Source organism: Lampetra fluviatilis, chromosome 1 (assembly GCF_964198595.1).
Source record: "Lampetra fluviatilis chromosome 1, kcLamFluv1.1, whole genome shotgun sequence".
Taxonomy (NCBI): Eukaryota; Metazoa; Chordata; class Hyperoartia; order Petromyzontiformes; family Petromyzontidae; genus Lampetra; species Lampetra fluviatilis.
The window spans coordinates 36,667,506-36,690,896 of record NC_136275.1 but is presented as its reverse complement, the minus strand read 5'-3'; the positions used below and the strand labels follow the sequence as shown (position 1 = coordinate 36,690,896).

General features: G+C 50.1%; 1 protein-coding gene and 1 long non-coding RNA gene across 7 annotated transcripts in view; one reads left to right on the top strand and one right to left on the bottom strand.

The window, feature by feature from the left end:
• Positions 1-23,391, bottom strand: part of LOC144935147 (protein sidekick-2-like) — a 477,776-nt gene that overhangs the window by 285,353 nt on the left and 169,032 nt on the right. For all 6 annotated transcript variants that reach the window (XM_078861598.1, XM_078861616.1, XM_078861625.1 and 3 more), the window contains exon 2: positions 21,669-21,828. In XM_078861598.1, coding sequence (XP_078717724.1) covers positions 21,669-21,828 — 160 coding nt within the window. The remainder of the gene's footprint in view (positions 1-21,668; positions 21,829-23,391) is intronic.
• Positions 8,677-22,799, top strand: LOC144935179 (uncharacterized). Its single transcript, XR_013637272.1, has 3 exons — positions 8,677-8,852; positions 9,346-9,482; positions 22,150-22,799. It is a non-coding gene; the product is annotated as an uncharacterized LOC144935179 (long non-coding RNA).

The window sequence follows — 23,391 nt, the reverse complement described above, 5'->3', positions numbered from 1 at the left end:
TGGTTAGCATGAACCACGCTGGAAACAATACAATAGTAACCCCTGTCCAATCTACACCTCAGTGGCAACCAGGTCGTAACCATCATCTCAACACAGTCTATTTTTATTGTCTGTAGGTCTTTATATAAGTCAATGGGTGTCAATCTAAGTCTACGAGTCTCTATACAATTCTGCAGGTCTCTATGGTCTCTGTGTGAGTCTATGGATATCTCCTAGTGGTCGAACGTCGCTGCCATGCTCCTTGGCACAAGAAATGCGAATGTATCTTCCCTCGGCTCTTGGTAGCTCGGAGGCTGCTTGGGCCGCTTCCCTCCGGCACCACGGGGCACGGTCGCAGCTGCACCGCCTGCACATTCTCTGTAGCTACGCGAGTTGCGGCGAAGGGCTGCGACGAACGGGGCTGCGGCGGAATTAATCTGCGAGCAGCTGGCTACAAAATCCGGCGCTCATTTAATCACCTCGCTGTTCAACGGGGCTTTGTTCGTGTGTTTGTGTTATTGCAATTTCCTGTGAATTAATAGAAACAACACCCACGCCGCGTCGCTCGCAATCTCCGCGCACACACACACACACATTTCATTTTTTATACACGTATAAAAAAAATCTCTCTGTCTGCTTGTGAATATTTACGCCGAGTTCCTCTTCGCATGAACTGGATGATAATTCAGCGCGTGTATAAACGCAGGTGGGCGCGTGTTTGTTAGGCGCTCGAAATAATTCATGGATTCATTTATTTTTTAGCACGCCTGCCTTTCCCAAACGCCTTGACACTTTACAACATGTTATAACCGATAAGGTTTTTGAATCTGCAATAACAATAATAATAAAAAACATTATTATTGAAAAAATCAGTAAAGGTTCAGCTGCCAGTATTGCTCTAGCTGATTATTTATTGAACCCTGAAAACCATTATACAAATGTCATTTGCTGATAATGAGTCTTCTCAAACTTACATTGTTTTTTTTCATGAAAAAAATCTCACAGTCAGGCAAAACCTCTAATCTGATTTTACACCGGATACCAACCCCACCCCCATGCCCCCCAGTTAATTGTAATGCGATAGTCAGAAAGACCGGATTGGTTCAGCGAGACTATGTACGTATGTAAATGTGTGTGTGTGTCAAGTTCATGTGACATGCTTTCCCCAAAATCCATGACACGGTGCTCAATTTCAACCGGAATAGTCTGGAACGCTTCTCCGTTAACTATTTTGGCCAAATTACATCCTTCCTCGCCACGTTATGTCGTCCTCAAAATGTGTTTAAAGTTGTTCAAATGTTAATAGCAATACAGCACACACCACTATTGGATTGTTATATTTATTATTATGGAAAGGCGTCGCTGAAACTGAAGTGGTAGTGCCTTATTCAAATAATCCCTTCCTCAGGCCAACTTAGCAGCTTTCCAGAGATTACCTCGTGATATATGAAGCCCTGTAAATAATAATCATAAAAACTGGAGGCGGCTGACGATGTAATCACTGAAGGCGACGCGGTGAAAACTAACAAGCAAACCACATAAAGCAGCCTAAAACTATTCCAAGGGTGCCACATGAGTGCCCTCTAGCCGCTCCACGAGAGCTTCCACCTTGAGCCGTGCTGTGCATTAGGCGTGGCCAGGTGGCCCAGAGGGTTCATGATGGCCGTGTCAAAAGGCCCGCCCGGTCCTGCCGATCTCCTGGGTCCGAAGCCGGGTTTTGGGCCACGCGCACGCAACAGCTGGTTGCACGAGAAAACCATCGAGTGAAATTTGCTTTTTGAATAAGGATTACTCCATTTCTGAGAACTAAAGATGTTGGTTCGATTGAGATGCGACGAAACACATTTTTTTGGGGGGCAAGACGTATCAAACGTGTGCCCCTAGTGTGGATAAAGGTAACCATTGCAGCGAGTTCAGAAGTTGTTCTGTGACCCCTTCTTCCAGGGCCATTCTCTGACATTCGGTGGTGGTTGCACTTCTCGCTGTGAGCCTTCCGAATAGAAACGACTGCATTTTCATGACATATAGCCAATAGCACAATGGAAACATTACTTAAGATAATTGTATTTAAGCATCAGAATTGTATTTTCTTTTTTTACGCGAGTGAGGCCCATTCATTGAGCTCTATATCTCCCTTTCAAAGAGGGCTGTTATGCGTTGGTGGGATTTGGTGCAGGCGAGGTCCCTGGGTGAATCAATTTTATTCAAATCAAGTGACTCGATTTTCTGTGACGGGTGGCTCACCGATCCCATGCCACGGCAATGCGAACTTGATTCATGGGTCACGGGGGTCGGACCGAATGGCAAGAAGGCAAAATTGTCAAGTCGACTTTTGTTTTGCGGCAAAAATAAACAATGAAACAGCAACAAGGACAAAAAAGCCCGCTGAGAATAGCACACAGAGCGTTCCGAAGGAAAACAATAACGGTATAATCACAGATGGAAAAGTGTTCAATCATTTCTTAATTGATATGAAAGCAATTAAAAATCTAGACCATAAAGAGCCAAACACCATTACACCTCATTAGCTAAACTGCTAACCCTTGCGATGGAAAATAGCCCAAGCACCAGTGTGGGCGACTGACACACGAATCCAAAACATTAACCTTAATTAATTGATTTCAATTTTATATTTGTTTTTTTTCTCTCTCTCTCTCTCTCCCCCACACATTATTTAAATAGCCGATGCTGCAGTTCGTAAATTCCAACCGACGCTCAGTAAAATCCGAAGTGCACACATTGCAAAACATTTACAGAGACAAACCAAACAGACAGACTGCTGGGACTTGTGCTGTTAGCGAGCACCTATGAAGGCCGGGACGGCACACGAGGGAGCTGATGCCCAGCACCACGCCCGGCCGTCTTTGTCTCCCTAGTGGCGAAGTGTACACACCGTACTAGGTAAGTCTCTTTTGAGACTTCGTCGACCTAGGGGAGGCTCAGGACCGGTTCAAACAATCATCACTGGCGTTGGCCATGAGCGGGAATAGATCCAGTGTCGCCAGGTTCGAAGCAAAGCGCGCTAACCCCTACACAACCCCGAGCAAACACACACGCAGAGGCGCGTGTATACACACACACACACGCGCACTGCAATGCGCACAATGCACGCGTTGCCGCCACGATCGCGGTTCTGCACGCAAACTCGTGGCGCACGCTCGGCACGCAGGCTTCTCGGAACCGCTGCAACGCAGCAGCAGCAGCAGCTAATGCGCCCCCCACCACCACCACCACCACCACGGGGACAAGGCAGTCGGCGGGGAGAATGAAATTTGAGGGCATCATATAAATCATACCGAGACGCCTCGTGGAGGTGCTCATCCGGGGCGACTTGTATGTGGGCTGGGAGGGGGGCGGGGGATATAAAAATGAATTGAGACGCAAGCCCGCAAGTGTCGGTGGCTGTGGAATGGGATTCACGAATCAAATCCCAGAGACATTCTGTGGCCGTAGCGCGATGTTTTGTAATGAAATAACGCAGCCACGACATCATTACTTGTTATTTTACATTTTTCACTTGCCGCGTTATCTTGTCCTTGAAAGATATACTCCACCATCCCCCCATCCCCCCCACAACTGGTTTGGTTTAGAAGAAGAAAAAGAGAAATCCACTCCTCGAAAAACGCACACGACAATTTTTTTTACAAAAACAACGTGAGCACGCTGCAAACAGTGCCAAACGATTGCCACGGTTCTTTTATCTGACGCGGCTTGCCCTTTGTAGCTTGCGTCTCTACCAATTAATTATTCGCCGAGGTTGGTTTGTGGGAATTATTATCACGTGTTTTCTTCTTTTTGGTCTTTAACAATTGCCGACGTCGCACTGCCAACCGGCCGATTGCCAGAGAATGCAGCGGCGCTCATTAAAGAAGCCGGATTCTATCACACCGCAAGCGGTTGATAGCGCCAACACGCAAAAAACATCGCATCTCTAAATCGCACAGCTCAATCGGGCTCCTCAACTGCTTTGTCCACATCTGAGTGAGCGGTTGCGCAACGAGATAAACATTCTAACGGTTCGGGCCAGGAGTGTAACAACCCAAGGTGGTTAATGTGCAGCGTGTGCTGGTGATGATGATGATGATGAAATGCGTCGCTGCTCCAAGTCGCCGAGTAGATTGATGCTTGAGAGTCGAGTCGACATCTACAACCGGTTGCAAGGACGTTGACAGATACGAGACTCAGTTGCGATGCAACCGAGTCGCACAAACGGGTCGCTCAGGTGTGTGGACGTGGACGTAAGGCGGTGCTCAAACGCGGTCTGGTTTGCCAGCCTCAATGCCGGCCCCTCGGCTGCATCAGCCAGGAATGCGTAATCGGCACCACGAGCTGTTGACCGGCTCCCAGAGGGTTGTGCGATTGGCAGAGAACGCAAAGCCGGAATTTTAAACAGTCCTTTCTTTTTTAGATTCGCGTGAAATTGTCAGTGCCAAATAATGTTCGCTAAACATGAAAATAAATGTTTTGAGAAAACAGAATTATGGTGTGTGGGGGGAAGTTGGGGTGGGGGGGGGGCAGAGCCGAATGCAATGCAAAAATCCATTGAAATGTGAGTAGAGAAATTTGTGCAGATACCGTTGTTGGGGTTGGTGGCGCTGTGCTTCGTGTTGCTCTGCGCTATGGACGCAGCGAGCTCCGTTTCCCGTCACGGCTTACGCCAGCGGCGAGTTGTTTCTGAACCGCTCCGAAGTATCCTCCCTCGCCACGCATGGACCGGCGTGGTGAACAATGGTCGTGTAACATCCCGTGTCAAATGAGTCTCAGTTGAAGATAAGTCGGTTCGATATATTATATTTAGCTATGCCGAATAGTGGGTTAAATGATTAACATACATTTACCTAACGACCTTCATGACCGAATGTCAGTGGGGAGAGGACTGATGAAGGGATGTACGTGCCATGTTGTTTAAACAGAAACAAATAAAACTCAACACGTTCGGCAAAGTTTTGATGAACGTGTCGTGGTGGATTCGCACATGGCCCATAATCCAGCACTGTGGAGGGGAGGATTGGTGGATTACAAAAAGCTGTGAAATTCCTTTCCTGTGAACGTCGAAGATGATGCATATCCTGGCTTGCCAGGAGAAGGCGGTACAGCAAATGTGGATGGACTCCATCTGTTTCATCTGTATGGGATTGAGTGTTGCCCTCTTGCATGCATGGGCTTTCTCTGTGTCCTCCGGGTTTTCCCCCCACGTTTATAATCATGCGTTCAGAGTATGTGGCTGCTATATATTTGCCTCGTGATAAGCCACTTCGTTGAGTCATCATTTGTGTCCAGGTCGCTTCTGAAAAGGAGCGGTATAGTAGCTCAGCGGGCCTTACCTGGTAAAATATAAAAAAAAAGTTGTAAAATACTTTCGTTTTAAACACTCATTAAATCGCAAAATAATATATTAATATATATATAGAGAACCGCAGAGCTTTGGGTGAGGGTTGGATATGGTGCTGACTCACCGCCTGATTGCTGCTATCCACGCTCGTCTGTGGTTCCTCCTCTCCCTCCTCGCGCCTCTCTGAGTGGTTCTCTCTCTACGACGAGGGCGCGTGAATACTGCGTGGCGTCAGCGCCAGCGTGTCACAAGTTAAAATTAATCTCATTATTTGTGGCTGTGCGCTGCTGCCGACGCAGAATCACCAAACATTATTTTTTTTATTATTACTCATAAAACACACCATTGATGGCCGTTCTGCAAGCACCAAAAACTCGCTTTGGTGAAATGACATTTAGTCTGAGAAGGTAGCGTGTCATTATTATTTCACGTGTTTCTTTTAAAACACACACACACACACACGTGCTAGCATATGTACGCGCATACAGCCCCCCGGGAACTTCGCCGTGAATCTATGGAGGTGGCCGTTGAGCGATGTGACAGAGGCATCGGTCCATGAGCCGCTGGGTCATCTCAATCTCGGCCTGAGTTTAACTCAGGAGCTCACCGCTGAAAAACCACGTTTATCCACCTCTGTGCGTGAATAGACAGGGATGCCGAATTGACGGCTGCCACAGCCGAGGTTAATGCTGATGATGTGGTCTCACGGTGCCACACGGAACGCCCGAGCCGAATCACGTCACCCTCATAACGACGCAAGGTCACACAGTTCAAAAGGTCACACAGGGCAAATGGCCATGGAACAGAAGCCCTCGTGTCTGCGGGACTTATTCGGGGCGAAGCATCCCAACTCCTTCGCCACCTTTCTCCGTGTACACGTGCACCGTGTCTCCGTGTTGTGACCTCCTACATTTTTACATTTGCAACAAAAAGGTCAACCTCCAGGGTTGCCCCGAATGTGCCTTGTCTTGTCAGATCTCGGAAGCTAAGCAAACCTGTGAGTTGGTCATGAGATGGCAGTACAGCAAGAGGGACACTGAACCCATCGACGTGGACATTTCAACGTTATGCTTCTCTTGCTGGTATCCAAGGCCTTAAATGGACTTGCTCTTCCCTACATTCATGATCTGCTTCAGCCAAGCAGATGCCGTCAAGATCACCAAGATCCTCAGCTTGTGCATTGCTCACTGTCCCACGGTTTAGGCTTCACACTTGGCGGTGACGTCGCCTTTGCAATTGGGGCACCTGAATTCTGGAGCTCGTTGCCCTTGGAGATCAGGACTTCTGAGACACTCATAAACCTTAAAATATCGACTGAACAACCTATCTGTTTTGTGGCTTTCTCTTTTTAGTTATTTCCAAATGTCTTTCTCGCTTCTTCTTTACTTGGTTGTTGTTGAACGATTTTCCGCCTTGCCATGCATTTCAGAATTTAAATCATTATTAAATGATTTTCCATTCGTAATGCATTGGTTTTAACAATGGGTACTCCAGTTGCCTCGGACGGGCAAAACACTCATTGATAGAAGTAGTAAAACACTTGAATTCAGGGCCAGCCTTGACAACAACAACAACAAAAGCATTATTTTGAAACTCGGAGAGGAATTGCTGGATGTTTCAGATGACATCATGTTTATTATTATTTTCTTTAGGTATCAATTTGCAGGCAGCCAACAGCGATGGTTCCATCGCAGAGATTCTTCCTCGTTCTTAGCAATGTGGAATTTCCACCAACCAGCTCAGGGCTAGCCCACCTTTGGATGTGTCACACTACTCTACGGGACGTCTGGCAAATTTTTTTTTTTACAAAGTACAACATTATCTGGCACGTCCGTCCGATGCTCGCCGAGCTGCATTGGCTTCCGGTTGCTGAACGAATATATTATATGGTCACACTCATTACACACAGAGTGCTGCCACGAATAACCCGCAATACCTTGCTGATGTTGCCAAGAAGCATGAAGCATCACTCGATCTCTGGTCATCCTCACAGCGGCTTTTGACTGGCCATCGATCAAAGGCGGTCACCGCATCGCGCACTTTTAGAAGCGCCTTTGCGGCCGCCTGGAATGCTCTTCCTTGGAGCTGTCTACTTTTAAATCAGCTATATAGAAAACGAATTTCTTTCAGAACTTCTTTTTGTGCTTAGTTTTGTCGCCCTTCCATCGAACCTCCGATTAGCACGGCTGGCTACGTGCAGTGCGCAAGATGTTGAACATTCCAGTACATACGTTGGCTGCTTCAGCTGGAACCCATCCTGACATCGGACCGACACGGGCAGGGACACGAGGCAGTTGGTCCGCGATGAGAGCCGCCGATGCACCTGACAGGTCAGCGTCAGTGTTGCCAACTCTTTCAAGCGGAAAGTCGCCACACGGACGTCGACGATTTGCTGGGTGTCGCTCGACAGATCATCCAAGGTCAAGAAGAGTGTCCCTAGACAATTGATCAAATATTGAGCATGGAAAATGTACGATGACGATCATCATCGTCATTAGCCATGATCAACCAACTGCTAAATGAAAGCTTCCCAAACTCGTCACGATCTCTCACAGTTCTGCGATGCAACGTGTACATTTACACAGCATAAGCAGCTGCAACCACTCCTAATGATATATATATGAACCGTGCTCGCAGTGAAAGTCGCTAGATTTGCGATCGCTTTTAAACAGTGTTTTTTTATATTTATATCGCAAGAAGGCATTAGATCACGTGACAGAATCACTTCAGTTGGCGACACTGCTCGGCGCTCCGCCGCACGAGCGCGTCGGGAATCTGGAACGAGTCACCATGCGGACACTAATTCCCCAGCCCTCAGGGGGGAGGCGGTGTCGCAGTGGCGCAGCTAGCGGCGCACCGCTTGCCGCACGTTCCCATCGGAGGGCATCGGAGCTGAGTGGCGCCGCTCTGGGCAACGCGAGGCACGGACGCAGACGCCCGCGGGCCACTTTGATGGGCTCGCCGAGTCACTCGTTCACGCGCGCCCCCGCGCCACGCCGCCGTGACTCAGGGGCGAAAGGCGGCTCGCCTCGCTCGGAGTTCTCCTCCTCCTCCTCCACCTGTCATGGAGGACGGCTCCGAGTGTAAGCATCCTATTAGGGGCAGATTGGAATTCGTCAAAGTAACTTAAATTATATTTCTGACATAAGCGTGCACGTTTCCTTGTTCCGTTAAATTACGGTGCACAGATATGAAATAAATAAAAAATTCGTTTAATTCAATAAAGCGGTATTTTTTTTAAACAGTTGCTCATTTTCAATAAGCTGTGTTACTCCCCAGCTGTTTGAAGCACCGGCGGCGAGAGGAGACTCTCCCGTGTGTGTGTGTGGCGTTTCGTGTTGATGAGCTGCTAGGGGCTACAGCTGTTCGCCTCCGTCGCGAGCGTCACACACCTTGGAGCCCGCGGGTGTGGACAGAGGATTACAGCGCGGTGCCCCAGCTCACGAACAGAGCGCGAATTCCATCCCGCAGAGAACCGCGGCTGGAGAATCAGCATTCGAAGCGGTCGGCGGGGCCAAGCAACAACATTTTGTATGGCTGCGTAGGTTTTTTTGTGTCTTAAAGCGGTGCTCTACGGCTCTCTCTCTCTCTCTGACGGGTTCGTAACCAATGTGTTTGTTCGGCCCGGTGTCTGACGTTTCGCTCAACTGCACCACCGAGGACCATCTGCGTTTCTGAGAGCTTCCTCAGTTCCCAGTATTTACAACCCTCATCAGCCGTGGTTAACCCATAGCTGGTTTGAAGGCCTTCGCAAAAGGGGCTGCCAACTCTCATGATACTGTGATGTAATCGTCGGCAAAGAATTCGCTTCCAGCACGTCACGTGGGAAGGGAGAGTGTACAGGGGCGTGCATAGAACAGCTGATGCGATGGTAGCCAGCACGTTACATGGGAAGGGAGGGTGTGCTTGTATGGGACGAAAGTAGAAACATTTTTGAAAACATGATTGATAAGCAACCACAACTGTGCACAATGGATGTCGCACTGTCACTGCTCTCCTGCTAATAATCGCCCAATGCGGCTTTGTCTCTGTAGGTTGTCGCACTGCTACAAATCCGGCACGTGGCTGCCACGACGGCCCCTGGGGAGTTCTGGGACTCGTGCCCGGCTCTATGAGGTCACTTCAAGTGCAGTTGGCCACTGATGACGACGCGTTGCACCTGAATGAGCGGGTGAGCAAATGAGCGACCGACGGCACTTTTAGACATTTATTCCGGGGCGATGCCGGCACAAAGGAGATTAGAGAAATCACGAATGTTGCAACGCTCACAAGCACTTAAGCCCACTTTTGAAAATCGCCATCGTGATCCATCACCATTACAGGTCTCTAAAGAAATGAAATTTATTACGTGTCGCTAATGCTGAGAATGCAATAGTTCTGCAAGTTTCTTTCGTGTGTTTTTTTATTCTATTATTTTCGTTTTACAGCGGAGGCAGCGAGCGTGAGAGGGGAGGATGGATGGCTGGTTTGAAGGCGATTATTGCAGAAATTGTGTTCAGAGTGGCGAGTGGTAGCGTAGTGGTTAGCACGCTGTGTTACGAACCAGTGGCTCGAGTTTGATTCCCATTTCACTGACAGCCAACATCAGTAACGTTTATCCGATTCAGCGTCAAATGAGTACCTGGTGCGACGGCCAATGGGTGGTGATGGCCTCTAACCCCATCGTGTATCGCTCCGGGCTTCATAGGTACTCGCTGACAGCACTTGCACCAACAGAACATTAAGGCTATACGGAGGGAACTTTGTCTTTGCGTTGAAAGGATGCATGGGTAAGCAGACGCTCACCCATCGCTCAGATTTCTCAACTGACAGCCTCACGTGACAGAGAGGGCAGTCAGCGCACGCCCCGCGTGACCTCTCTCGTCTCCCACGGCTGCTGGCTGAGTATTTTTTGACACCGTGAACCCGAGCACGAGGTTTTTGGTCGAGCACGGAGCCCTCAAGCAGCCGACACTCGACCCGCAGGGCTGCCGGCGAAACACGGAAACTATAAACTAAACTTAAAAAAAAATATTTTTTTTACTCGGCAGGGCCCCACTGAGTAGCTCTTTTTCCAGAAGCGATCTGGCCACAAATGGGAGCTCAACGAAGTGGCGTATCATGTGGACATTTGTAGCGGCAAAATACTGTAAACGCACCTTGATTCTGAATGAGGCGGGCGAAATCCGGAGGACCCGGAGAAAAATCCACGCGACCACGGGGAGAGAGGCATGCAAACTGCAAATATACAGTCATCGTCTGGGTCGGGATCGAACCCATGACCTCCGGCATACCAGGCGAGGGAGATGACATCTTCTCGCCACCGCAGATGCGTCATGGAAATGCTGGCCCCAACCAGACCACCCCCCATGCCCCCCGATAAAAAACAATCGTTCTACGCAGCCCCTGTAAACCCTCCCTTCCCTATGTAGCGTAAGCATCCTACTGTTTCAGTCATTTCGGCCAGGTCACCATTATAAAATATCTCCTGAGCGCAATAGGCCATAACCCAAAATAAATCGACTGGGACTGGCTGATATACATACGGCTCTATGATTGCTGAAAATAAATACTGTTACAATGTGGTCAATCCAATCGCTAATGCCGTTACTTAAAGCTACAGGAGGACCACTGTGTGTATTCCTACCGGTTGCGCAGTGATACACACACGTTTCCGTGTTTGTATGCCACCCCATTAAATTGATATATGCAGAACTCCGCTCTGTGTCTGCATATAAACAGACGTGTTGTTTAGTCTATCAGCCGATTGCCGACATTCCGGGTACCGATATTTTCAAGCCGCATTTGCTAGCAAACTCTGCAAGCCGGCTTGTAACCTAGTTGTGTCTCGGCAGCAGAGGCAGGCAAGTCGAAGAAAATGCTGGCGGATCACCAGATGTTATTGGCAAGAGCACCCCGTCTAAACTAGGGGGCCGGCTCAACAAGGTCATGACCGAAGGTTTGTTCCCCCATCGCAGCTGAAAGGGCAGCGGGGTCTGGAGGCTTTGCGGCCTCTGCTTTGATCTCCGTGTCAGAGAGCGCAGGCACGGTCGTCACGACGATGCGCGGGGGGAGACAGATTTATCAAAGGGGGGCTCTGTGTCTTCATGAGCAAGGGGGGTGGGGGGAGTGGGTGGGGGGGCAAGCCCACGGTCCCACGGCGCTCTTCACAAAGACGCGACCGGTGCGTGTCGCCCGTTGCGGCGACGCCGATGCCTGCGCTCGCATTTATCCGTCTCGCGACAGAAAGGCGGCATTCTCTCTCCGTCCGCCACGACCGCTCACTGGCAGACGGCGGCCCTCTTGACACGAGCTGTCCGCCGGCACCCTAATGGGGGCGACGACCCTCACACACAGAGAGACTTTCAAATAAATGCGCCCGCCGCTGCACGACTTCGACATGTCGTTACCGGAGGGGTGCGGGAGGGTTCAGAGCATTTCCTTTTGAAAAATCATGGGGAATTACAGACCAACTCCCCGCTTCCTGCACCCCACCCCCAGGCCCCTATCTGATTGTTCACCCCTCCCGCCCCCCCCCCCCCACAAGCAAGCAAGTACGGGCGCCCCTAATGCTGCCAACGCATTGTTCACGCGGCCGCATGAATGCGCTCCTTCTCGGGCACGTCGGGAAGGATTCCGCACGCTCGCCGCGCAAGAGTGCGACGTGTCTCTCGAAGGGCCCGGCGCGCGGACGCGCGGGGGGATGGAGTTCACCGCTCGCTGGTTTCTCTCCAAGGCCCCATGTTGAGGATTCGCCCCAACGCGATTGCCGAGTTTGTCCCACCCGTCACTGCGTTCGACCGCCACGCACGCGAGAGGATTCGGTGCCCTTTTTCTCTCCGCTTCACTCCACGCACTGCTCGCCCGGCGGTCAGGTGCCCCCTTATCACCCTTCTATCGCTACCGTTGTGGTGGTTATCGTTCCCGAGGGACGTCGTTATTTCATTGCTCCACCCATGTTGAGAAACGTAGGTTACGACACTTTTCGTTCTGCCTCTTCCCTCGCACTGGAATTGCTCCCCGCCGTATGTTTTCTCATTTTCTGACAAGAGCTTTGCTCGATTCAAGAGACGTAATAGCTCGAATCTGTTGCAGCTTGGATCGGGCAGTTTGTTGCTGGCCGCTCGGCATTGTTGGGCCTCGGTGCTTGAGCTCAGCAAATCATGAAATAGAGAATACAACACAATGACTCGTGTCAGCAAAAACATGAACATGGCTTTGGTTTTGAAGTCCACTGCTTTTTTGATACGTGAGCAAATAGAGGGCATTGTAAGAGCTTTCGTTTTTTTTTTATACAGTAGCTTCATTGTTCACTTTTGAAAGAACGTGCACACATTATTGCACATGTGAGGCATGCATCACATATTGCACACGTGATGCATGCATCACAATGCTGCCGAATTGTCTCACCGCAGGACGAGTGATCGAACGGAACGGTATTTCCCACACCCATCACAACCACGGACATTTACAGTGGAAAAATGACAAGCAATGCAAGCCGAACATTTGCAACGAAGTAGAGTATGAACTGCGATCTCTCAAAACATGAGCTACGAAGCAAGATAATTAAGCGGCTGAGTAAAGAACCCGTTGCTGCTCCGCGATGGGAAACAGAAGACACCTGTCACACGCACGCTCTCACGGTGCTCCCCGTGCTTGGAGCACGAAGAGTAATCTGCCATAAATAAATAAAAATGACGATTAAAATGGCAAGATAATATGCATTGAGTATTTGACGTTCCAATATTTTGGCGAACAAAAAATACGTGAATAGGAGCACAAGTGGAAAAGTTGGAGCGATTGTAAATGAACCGTGGTCAGTCTTCTCCATTTGTTACTCCCAACTCTTCGGTGTCGCTTCCTACACGTCGTCCGAACTTCTTATTGCGACGTTTCAATTGATAGTCAGTATTTATTTGTTACACGAACAAAACACATTCCGTTTAGCTAGTTGCCCAGCTGGTTTCGGTGACAGCAGCCACTAACAACAGAGTTATTGTTGGGGTAGAAAGGAGCCCAGCCAGCAGCCAGTCAGAAAACACGACGCATAGATGATTTCTTAATAGTGGTGTGATAGAGATCACTTAATGAGGCGTATTGTCTTCTTCACTGTGTGTGTTTATTACACGTGAGAGTATTTTTTGCTGTAAGGCACCGTTAGTGACTGCCACGGTGAGGCTTGTCATTCAATTGTGTTTGAGCACAGCGTATTCGATGGGGGGAGGAGGGGGGCAGAGGGCACAAGGTGGGGGGGGGGGGCTGTAGCGAGGGGGGGTAATTGGGCTGCCAGGATGGTCTGGATTAGTGGCTGTAATGAACAGAATCCGGATCCGGGCTTAACGAGTCCATAATCCGGATTTGCTAGGATTAATGTTTAATAGGGAACATGTTCGATTCGCGTGTTAAGGAATTAGTGATAATGAAAACATTACTTCTCCCAAACACACACGCAGAAAGTTTACTCTTAAAAAAAACCCCACCGCTTCCACCCAGACACAATGCTAAACAATTAAGCAGAAGCCGCGCCTCTTTCACTTTCTCCGTGCAATTGTTTGCAAACCTGCGGGTGGTGGTGGTGGTGGTGATTTAATTCCGCGGCCCGAGGGCTCGCGCGTGGAATGCACAGCTTGTGACAGCTCAACTAGGCGGGCCTCCTTTGTCGTTTTTTATTTTAAACCAACGCGGGCCCCCCCTTGGGTTAATCTCCGCCGCAAAACAAGCGGCACGCAACAACAAAACAACACAAAGTCGACGTCAAAAAACAATAAAAAGCAGCACAAAATTACGATAATGGATGGGTGTCTGTTCGTTGGGCTCCCAATGTGGTTTTAGAAGCGATTTCTCGCAGCAAAACATCGCCAACCCCCACCGCACCGCACCCACCCCCGAAAACATAGAAAACAATACACGACAGAGCCGAGAAAGAGCTCCACCGATAGAGAGAGAGAGGGAGAACGAGAGAGACACACACGCACACACACGGAGAAAGAACCAGTGGACAAATACTGCTCTCTCTCTCTGATAGTGTGGCAACAAGCGAGCGGCATTCATAGCGCGTAGCGGCTGTTAGCCGAGCACTATTCAAACGCATTTTGCCCGACGCCCCCGCCCCACACAACATCCGACGCGGCCTGTTAGACGCGATTGTCTCGTTCACACGAAACCCACGGCCGGCCGGCGAGTTGCTACACAATCGGTGTGCGGCTGATGTTGGCACCTGACTCGACAATCGTTGGGCAAAAAAAAAATCACTCTCCCCCCCTGGACGTGTGAAGACGTCAGTTGTTTTTTTTTTGTGTGTGTGTGCCTCCTCGTGGGTCTACTCAACCTTAAATTCACCATTGGAACCTCATTTGCCAGTAAAAATATTATAATTGGTTTTTTACCCTTCTATCTGGCAACAAAACTGACACCTTTTTTTACAAGGAGTCATGTTTGCATAGACCACAATACCTGCAGTCATAATGCAAACAAAAAACATAACTCTGATAATGTGCACTGTCCGTGCGCCTTTTAGCGTCATCTGGTCCAACCCATGTGAGACTAGGCTCTAAGGAAAGCTGTCTCGGGTGTGGACCAATTAACTTCAAGTACAGTGCAGACATTATCAGAGTTATGTTATTTGTTTGCATTATGACTGCAGGTATTGTGGTCTATGCAAACATGACTCCTTGTAAAAAAAGGTGTCAGTTTTGTTGCCAGATAGAAGGGTAAACAAACAATTATCAACCTTAAATTGTTTACTCCTGTGTGGGACGTCAACATCGAGCGCTGGCGGAGGCGCAAGGCGGCCGGCAGTGGTGCTGTCCATCCCGCCCGCTCCCTCGTGCAACTCTTGCTGGCCTCACACACGTGATCGCTCATTTAACTTTTGCACCAGCAGATCCTTGAAGGACAGAGGAGGGATCTCTGTAGATGTGTTTTTTTTTTTCTTCCCAAGTGTGTATGCATGGTCTTGCATTGTCTGCCCTAGCAAGTTAGACTCAGCAGTAAATAAGTCCCTGGTGCAGTTTGTACACATCAGCAGGAGGGACACAAAGGCGGCCGGGTTTGTTGTGGTTCTGGCCACAACACTGCCTCGTGTGCTGTGCCACCATTCATAGTTGCTCGCTAAGAGCACGTGCCCCAACAGTCTGGTGAAGTCTATATGGACGATCTTTGTATGTGTGCGCATGCCGCACACGAGATGCAGATTATAATGAATCGTGTGGGTGTAATGCACCCTTATTTTTTTATTGCATGCATCCAGGTCGCAAGAGCATACATTTGCGATCCGAACAATCATGAGCTCGGAAAACTGAATGCGAGCTTGTCAATCTGTCGCATTTTCAACCTCTCGGATGCAAAACAGCAAAAGTGTTTTTTTTGTTTATGGAGCACGTTGGCAAATTGTTAGTAATGTCTCGGGATAAAAAATTAGAGATGAAAAAAACATGTAAAATGTGCTGCAAAAAAACACACGTTTTAAAACACAAATCGAAATAAACATTATTATATATACGTAATCCGAACAGGTGCTTCAGCGGCAGAGCAAGCGGCTCCCAATTGGAAGACTCCGACTCCAAATCTGGGTCGCGGGTTGACTCAGCCCATCATTCCTGCAGAATTGACCAAATGAGAACCAGTTTGTGGGGTAGACAATGGTGGTTGTCTCACGGATAGACTCGGCCGCACGATAGGAATGTGGAATTTCCACCACTGGCTCAAAGGTAGGAGGGCAGGGGGTGAGCAACGCTTCTGTGCTCATTTCTGCAGGCGATCACTTTTTGACCCGACACACGGTTCACTTACCGCACCCTGGACCGAGTGACCTCATTTCGATTTCTGGTCACTGCTAATGCGGCGAGCGATATTCAAATTGATCCTGAGCACACCTGCCTCTCCTTTCCATCCCCCACCCCTGCCCGCTCTTCCTTCACCAGTTCACCAACCCGCACTGACCGACATGGTGAGGAATGGCCAAGCTAAGCAACGCGACTGACGCAGCATTGGGGGAAGTTCTTAATCTCGCAGGGAATTGAATAAAAGGACCTCTGTGCATGCATTACGCGGGCTGCTAAAGTGCTGTGCGAGAACATTTCTAGATAATAGGTTCTTTGTGAAAAAGAGCGGGCGGAGAAAGAGGCAGGTGCCCACTTAAATATACATGCTGGTCGCTTTTTTGATCGAGAAAGCCGCGTGCAGAGCTTTTAGAGAGAAAGAGAAAGTGGCACTCCTGCGACTTGAGCGCTGACATGACTCACGGAAAACAATCGGGAGAAAATCGTCCGTTAAACACGCCTCCTCCATTGATGTCGCGGCGAAATCGCTCCTTTTGCGGGAGTAGAATGAAAGCGGAGGTGACCTACTGACCTCCTGGGTTCGGAATCGCAGGTAGCAGCGACCTGCGATTAAAACCGGGCTCCCACGTCCATCGTAAGTGAGTTTTCATGGTCTCGGCGAGGTCACCAGATGACTTACGTGGAGAACCGTATACTCACATCGAGAGCCACACACGCACATAGAGACGCAATGGACTCGCATTAGACTGGGTTGTGATTAAACTGGGCTCTCGCGTGTCGAAAGTTTATGGTCCCAGCTCAGTCACTGGTGGCTGCACAAAACAATAAAACCCAATACAACATACCCGCGTTAGCAATCAAAGTTTGAATTCGCATTTATATAACAGGATTGTGAGAGCTTAATCACAGAGAGTCATTGTACCCGTAAACCAACTTACAATAGTCGACGCCAACGGTTAGAACTTTAAATACGTACGTGAACTCTGCAGCTCTTTTGATTCTTTAAAAACATCATCATCTTCCAAGTCAGTCGTACGGGAAAACGCAACGTGAACGATGGTCCACGTCGCTGAACTGAGAAAGCCGCTACCCGCGCGTGCAATTGCGTTCGCACGTGGCCTGCCGCACACGTAGTGCGCTGCGGCCACAACCACGGTACCTGCAGCACGACTGCTTTCGTTTTGACCGCCACGGACATGAGAGGAGGGGGGAGGGGGGCGGGGGTGGTCTTAATGCGGCAGCGGTTGGTTAAAAGGGACAATGAATAGCCGCGATTAAGTGGCTCGCACTAAACCGAGATTTATGTTTGGGCCGTTTTCTAAATGCACACCTAGGCTGTTTACGCGTCAATAACGGCTAATTCGCTCACGTTTACGTGAACGATGTCAACTGCCGCCGCACTAAATTTACTTGGAGGGATGACGCCCGCGGACAACAGGTGCGCGATTACCTTGATGGTAGGATTTCCCACGTGCACAGGTGGATGACAAGTAACGGTAAAGGTGCAGTTCTTGCAAGTCCACTTGCCCACGCTACTGCTGTATGAAGGTGACCTCCCCCCGCCCAACTAGTGGGCGTTTTTAGAGAGGCAATTTGAAGGGCAATCTTTGGCCTACTCTTCCATGCTGACCAGACGTGTTGGGTGTGGTGAGATGTTAACTCCATCGCCTGCTATTTAGGAGGTCGTGGGTTCGATCCTGACCCTGACGCATGTTTATTTAGAATTCACATGTCTCTCGCTCTCCTTGTGATCGCGTGGATTTTCTCTGGGTCCTTCAGTTTTTCCCTTCACATTTAGAAACACGCGTTTAGAGTATTTGGCTGCAATACATTTCCACGTGATGAGCGACTTTTCTTTGAGCTATCATTTGTGGCCAGGTTATGAAAAAGAGCTATGGAACTCAGTGGGCCTTACCTGGTAACAACAAATAAAAAATTGTTCATATTGTTTAAATAGTTTCCCACCACTTGAACAGATGCACTTGCCGAGTTCACTGTCAAATTAAGTGCGTGCGATTCGGGTCCCAACAGACCTCTCCCCCATCTCACACTCACAAATTACTCCATTTGCTCACACTCGCGGCACACGACTGGTTCATCGCGCGGCGCTAACCACCGCGCCACTGCTCCACCCCGCAATATACAGGGTGCTTCAAAAAAATGTTAACACTTCCGGGACTTTGTAACAATACCCATAGTCCCGGTGAAGTGTTATCATTCGTTTGAAGTGCCCTGTATAGTACACACGTGTACACGGAGAGTCAAGTGCCACGGGCGCGAGAGCGCAATTACACGAATAACAGAGGGCGTGCAAACGGACGTCGGTTCGCGACGTTTGTTTCTCGGCAACGATCGCTCGAGGCCTCCGCAGTAGCGGCGGGCTACATCGATGCGGTGATCAGCAGGGACCCTGCTGGCTTCAGAGTAAACAGAGTTACGAGCGCGCGTTTGTGTGTGCACGGCGTGCGTGCGCATCTGCCAATCATCTCAGTCAGTCAAACCCATGGCGCACCGGGTCTGTCCCGTGACCTCCTGTCAGCGAGCCTTCGACAAATGCACGTGGCCTCAAAGTGCTCCAAGCGTGGGACAGGCGTCGTGGTGACGTCACCACCACTGAAGTGGCGAACGGCGGCTGTGGTTGTGTGCGCGTGCCTGATTGTGAGTGTGTGCGCGTGCCCGATTGTGGGTGTGTGCGCGTGCGTGTATGCGTGTGTGTGTGTGCTGCACTTGTGGGTGACTTTGACTTTGTGTGTGCGGATGGGCGCGTGTATGTGTGTATATATGTATGTGTCTTTCCATAGCCTGCGGATGTCTTAATCGCAACATTAGGGTCGTCGGTCAATATAAAGCAAGATGCAAAACGCTAAAGTGTTTTTTTTGGATCGCACAGTACTTTCTTTCTCAATGGAATAACAAAAGAATGCATTAAAGGTAGTTTGTGACTTTACTTGCACGAACGTGGCTTAAAGAGGCATTATAAATCGAATTGCACGATAAATTGATATCTTGTTAATTTTAGATTTTAAAAACGCAGACTTGCAGCCACACAATACATGGCACTACTAGTTCCGGCCACAGCTCTCTGGCTTGCCACCTTATCTGAATGATATACTGGCACAAAGTGTGGAAAAGATATAATTCTAATAATGCATTTTTTTGTCACAAAAGCCTCACTGGGTCTCAAGACTATCTCTTTGCCGAATGGTCCCGTTGCATTGGCATGGTTTGGCCAGTTACACTCAGGAGTGATTGACTTAATGTGGCAAAAAAAATCGGAGAGGGGCCAAACGTCAGACACCGTGCTGAGAAACACGCGGTACAACCCAAAAAAACACGTCGGGGAGAAGCATAAAGCACAACCCCGAAAAATATACGCAGGAGTTGCTCGTAAATTGCCATAAAACTGTATAAAATTGCGTTAAGCGCGGTGTGGTCTGGCCAATCATATTGCGCTGCGGAGTGGAGGCTGGGAGGCACCATTGGTATCGCTGAAGGGCAATAGACCCCGCCCCGTATCAAGATTTAGAGACCGCGAGCCTCGAATATGGGTCTGGAAATGCCAATTAGAGCGAGATCAGACGTGAAATGTAGATTCCTCTGCTCCTATCCCTGTGTGAGCCGGCCATGACCCTGACGTAGCTTAGGCAGACGGAGGGTTGGCTTAGGATGGACAATTTTATTTCCGACGGAATGACATCTGCTCCCAAACTTCATCTCCTGCTACAAGGGGGCGGTGAAGGAGGATGAGTGGTGAGGGACGGTGGGGGTAAATGTGCAGGGGGCATCTGTGATAGACCTGAAGCTTCGTCTGTTGCAATATATGCCCTATGCAACTTGTACAGGGGGATCTAATTGATGTTACTCCCCAATTAAACTGCCACATATTAATTGTGTTCAATTATACGGAGTGTTGTACCGTACTTCTGTGATCCCACGTCTATGCTCCCCGCCAACCCGCAATTATCCGCGTGGTGATGTGCGAGAGAGTCACTGCACGACTCACGTGAGCATGTGGAGGCATTCACCCAGCAATGGATTAATGATGATGATTATGGAAATAATAATAATGATATCGTTCTAAAAATGCAATTCTTAAGCTTTCAAACATATTGTTATTTTACTCATTTAAATTAACTGCATGAGTTGGCTGTTTGTGTCTCGACCACACGCGCACACAAAGACGAGGACCCCCCCCCCGTGTAGCCTAGATGTAGGCTCTTGCTGCTTGTCCTGTTAACGAGCACCTATTACGTTGAGGAGCACAAGCCACGTCTAAGGGGCCAGAATATTGTCTGTCCACCTTTGTCTCTCAAACGCTGAAGTTCACACACTACACCAGGTACTCATTTGAGGTCAAGTCGCCCTAGCGGGCGCCAGGGACACATTCTGATATCACTCACCGCTGATCGTATCCATGGCTGTGCATCGGGCGCATGCGACCCCGTTCATAGTGCAGTGTGCTAACCGCTTTGCCACCGCTGTCTACCCACTCAACCATGCACCCACGCTCGTGTACTATCTCTCTCTTTCACACACACACACACGTCTACTCACGCACATATAGACACACACGCACAAAGATCCCACATTTGAGCCTAAACAGACTTTTGGTCGGGTGCTGTATCATCAGACACACACTCACACACGTTTACTCACGCACACACGCGCACACCATACACATCACAGCGCGAGCAGAAAATGAAACACCGAACAAGCATTAGGGGACATCAATCCCCGGTGTGCTGTCGGCTAACTTTATTTTTTCATAACGGGCCATCCGGGACGGTTCGCTTGAATTAAGTTTGCAAAGCGCCCCCGCTCTTGGTAGAAATTTTCACGAAACGCTGCGTGGAACCGTACGACAGGTCTGGTGGGGACCGAGCTTGTACGACTTTGCTGCATGGAACCCGGTTGCGAGCGACACGGGCAAAAAAACAACCACAACAACATCAACAACAACTGCCATCCGATGCTGCTAAGTGGTGGCGATGTTACCACGGTGCATGTGCCACGCTATGGTGCACTGTGATGCCACGCGAAGTGTTGGAGTCTCGCTGGCTGACAGGGGTTACGAGACAGACCCAACCCAGGTATTATGGGTAAACCGACCGAGACCAGCACCATTTGCCAGTGACATCGGTAATTAAACAAATGCCCCCTTATAGGGATTATAGACTGTTGGGGCAAGTGCTGTGAGTGATTACTGTTAAGTTTATAATAGCGCATCAGAGGGCTGTGTGCGCCCGCCCGCTTTATCTCCCCAGGGCTGATGTTAACACACCACACCAAGGAATTAATTCAAGACCGGGTCACGAATGTTGGCCGTGAGCCCGAATCGAACTGGTGTCGCTGATTTACGAGTGCTGCGTGCTCACCATCACGCTTCCCGCTGCCCAACAACAGACGCACGACGCACAGAGACAGCAGCACGCGCCGGTTGCGCGGGCTGGAGGTGGTGGGTGGGTAGAGGTGGGGGAGAGGTGGGGGGATGGAGATGGGTCGGATGGCGGGGGGCGGGGGGACACGCTGGCAGGCGTGCCAGCTACGATTTGGCGACGGCCCCGACACGTCTTTAATTGCCCTCTAATTAAGCCAACCTGTTCTCGGGCGAGAAGGGGGCGATCTCGGTGTCGTTCACGAGCCAGCGGAACTCCAGGGGCCAGCTGCCCTCCGCCAGGCACGTGAGCACCAGCCGGTTGCCCTCCAGGTGCAGCTGCGTGTGCAGGGGCTCTCTCTTGAAGAAGGGTGGCACCTCAACTGAACGACCAACATGGAGGGGGGGGGGGGGGCAGAGAGAAAGAGAGAGAGGTTGATTCAATCAGTCTTAGTTTTTTCATGTTTACGTAGAAATCGATCCGTTTGTTAAAGAGTATATCAGCCGTATTTTATTTTACGGCGGATTTGGGGATGGGGGGGGTCACAGTTGCGGCTTCAATGCAAATATCTGCTCGTGCTGCGTAGGCTTTACCAGGGCGTTGGGACGAGTGCTGTTAACGAGCACCTATTACGGCCGGTACAGCAAACAAAGCGATGGGGCGGTGTGGTCAGTGACACTTTTCGCCCTCTTTGTATCCCCAGTGCCGGTGTTCACACACCGTGACCTCGGGGAGACCCAGGACAAGTCCAAAATACAGCCACTGATGCTAACCTTGGCTGGGAATCGAACTCGGGCGGCTCGGCACGTGGGGCAGTGCATGCACTTACTGCGCAACCGCGCCATGCACACCCACACTGACAAAGTTCCCCTGTGGTGCCTGCACTGGCTGTTGGGACAAGTGCTGCTAGCGAGCACCTATTAAGGCTGATACGACGCAAGGAGAGGGTGGTGTGGCTATAATCATGCCCAGCCGCCTTTGTCTCCCCAGTGCTGTATGTTGACACATCGCACCGGGTACTCATGCACACACGAACACACGTATCCACAGACACATAGAACTCACACAACAACAGTCGCCATTCGCCACTAGGTGGCGATTGGCGCGGTTGGCTACGTACGGTCCGAAAGAAGTCCGACATTTACACATCCAAGTGGCGGTGATGTCACCACAGATATTGTTCAAGGCGTGGTGCACGTTGAGACAGCGTGAAGTGTCGAAGGCTCGCTGGCAGGAAGTTATTGGACAGACCCGGGTGTTATGGGTTCATTGATTCAGATTATGGCAGATTCACAACCCGTGCTCTCTCACTGTGCCACCCATACATGCAACAAAGGCAACACACACACACACACACTCTCCATCGATACTCCACATGCAGACATGAACCTGTCACCCAATGTTTCCCTTGCAATGTAAGCGTCGCGGCCGCGTCTCATCTCATCGCCCCCTCTCACCCCCCTCCCAACCCCCCCACCACCCCCCCCACGCCCCCGATCGGCGTACACATTCTAAATAAATGCATCGATCCCTCCCCGACCCTCCACCCCATTGATTGCAAACAACCTTTTCACACGTTGCTATAAGCGAGATATTGCATCGGCGCCACCCCTTTAATCAAATGCCTTGGCGGTTATCGTTTAAACGTCTGGCGCGCCAGAGCCGATTGCTCTCTGAGCCCCCACAAGCGCTGCTCTTTCTAAAGAGCTGCCCTGGAGGGTGCCTGCTACCCCCCGGCTAATGGTCACCGACGTAGGGGCAACTTCCACCCGGAGAAAGGTCAGCCGCCCGCCCACTCCTCCACCTCACGCACACCCCAGCCCCTCGACCCCCGCCTGCTGAGCGAAATTGCGAGAGACGGAGGATGAGAAGAGCGTGAAGCGAAGCGCGTGGCGGAAATTCCAGCCAGGAGAGGGGCAGAGCGAGGGGTCATCGCTCGGGTTCA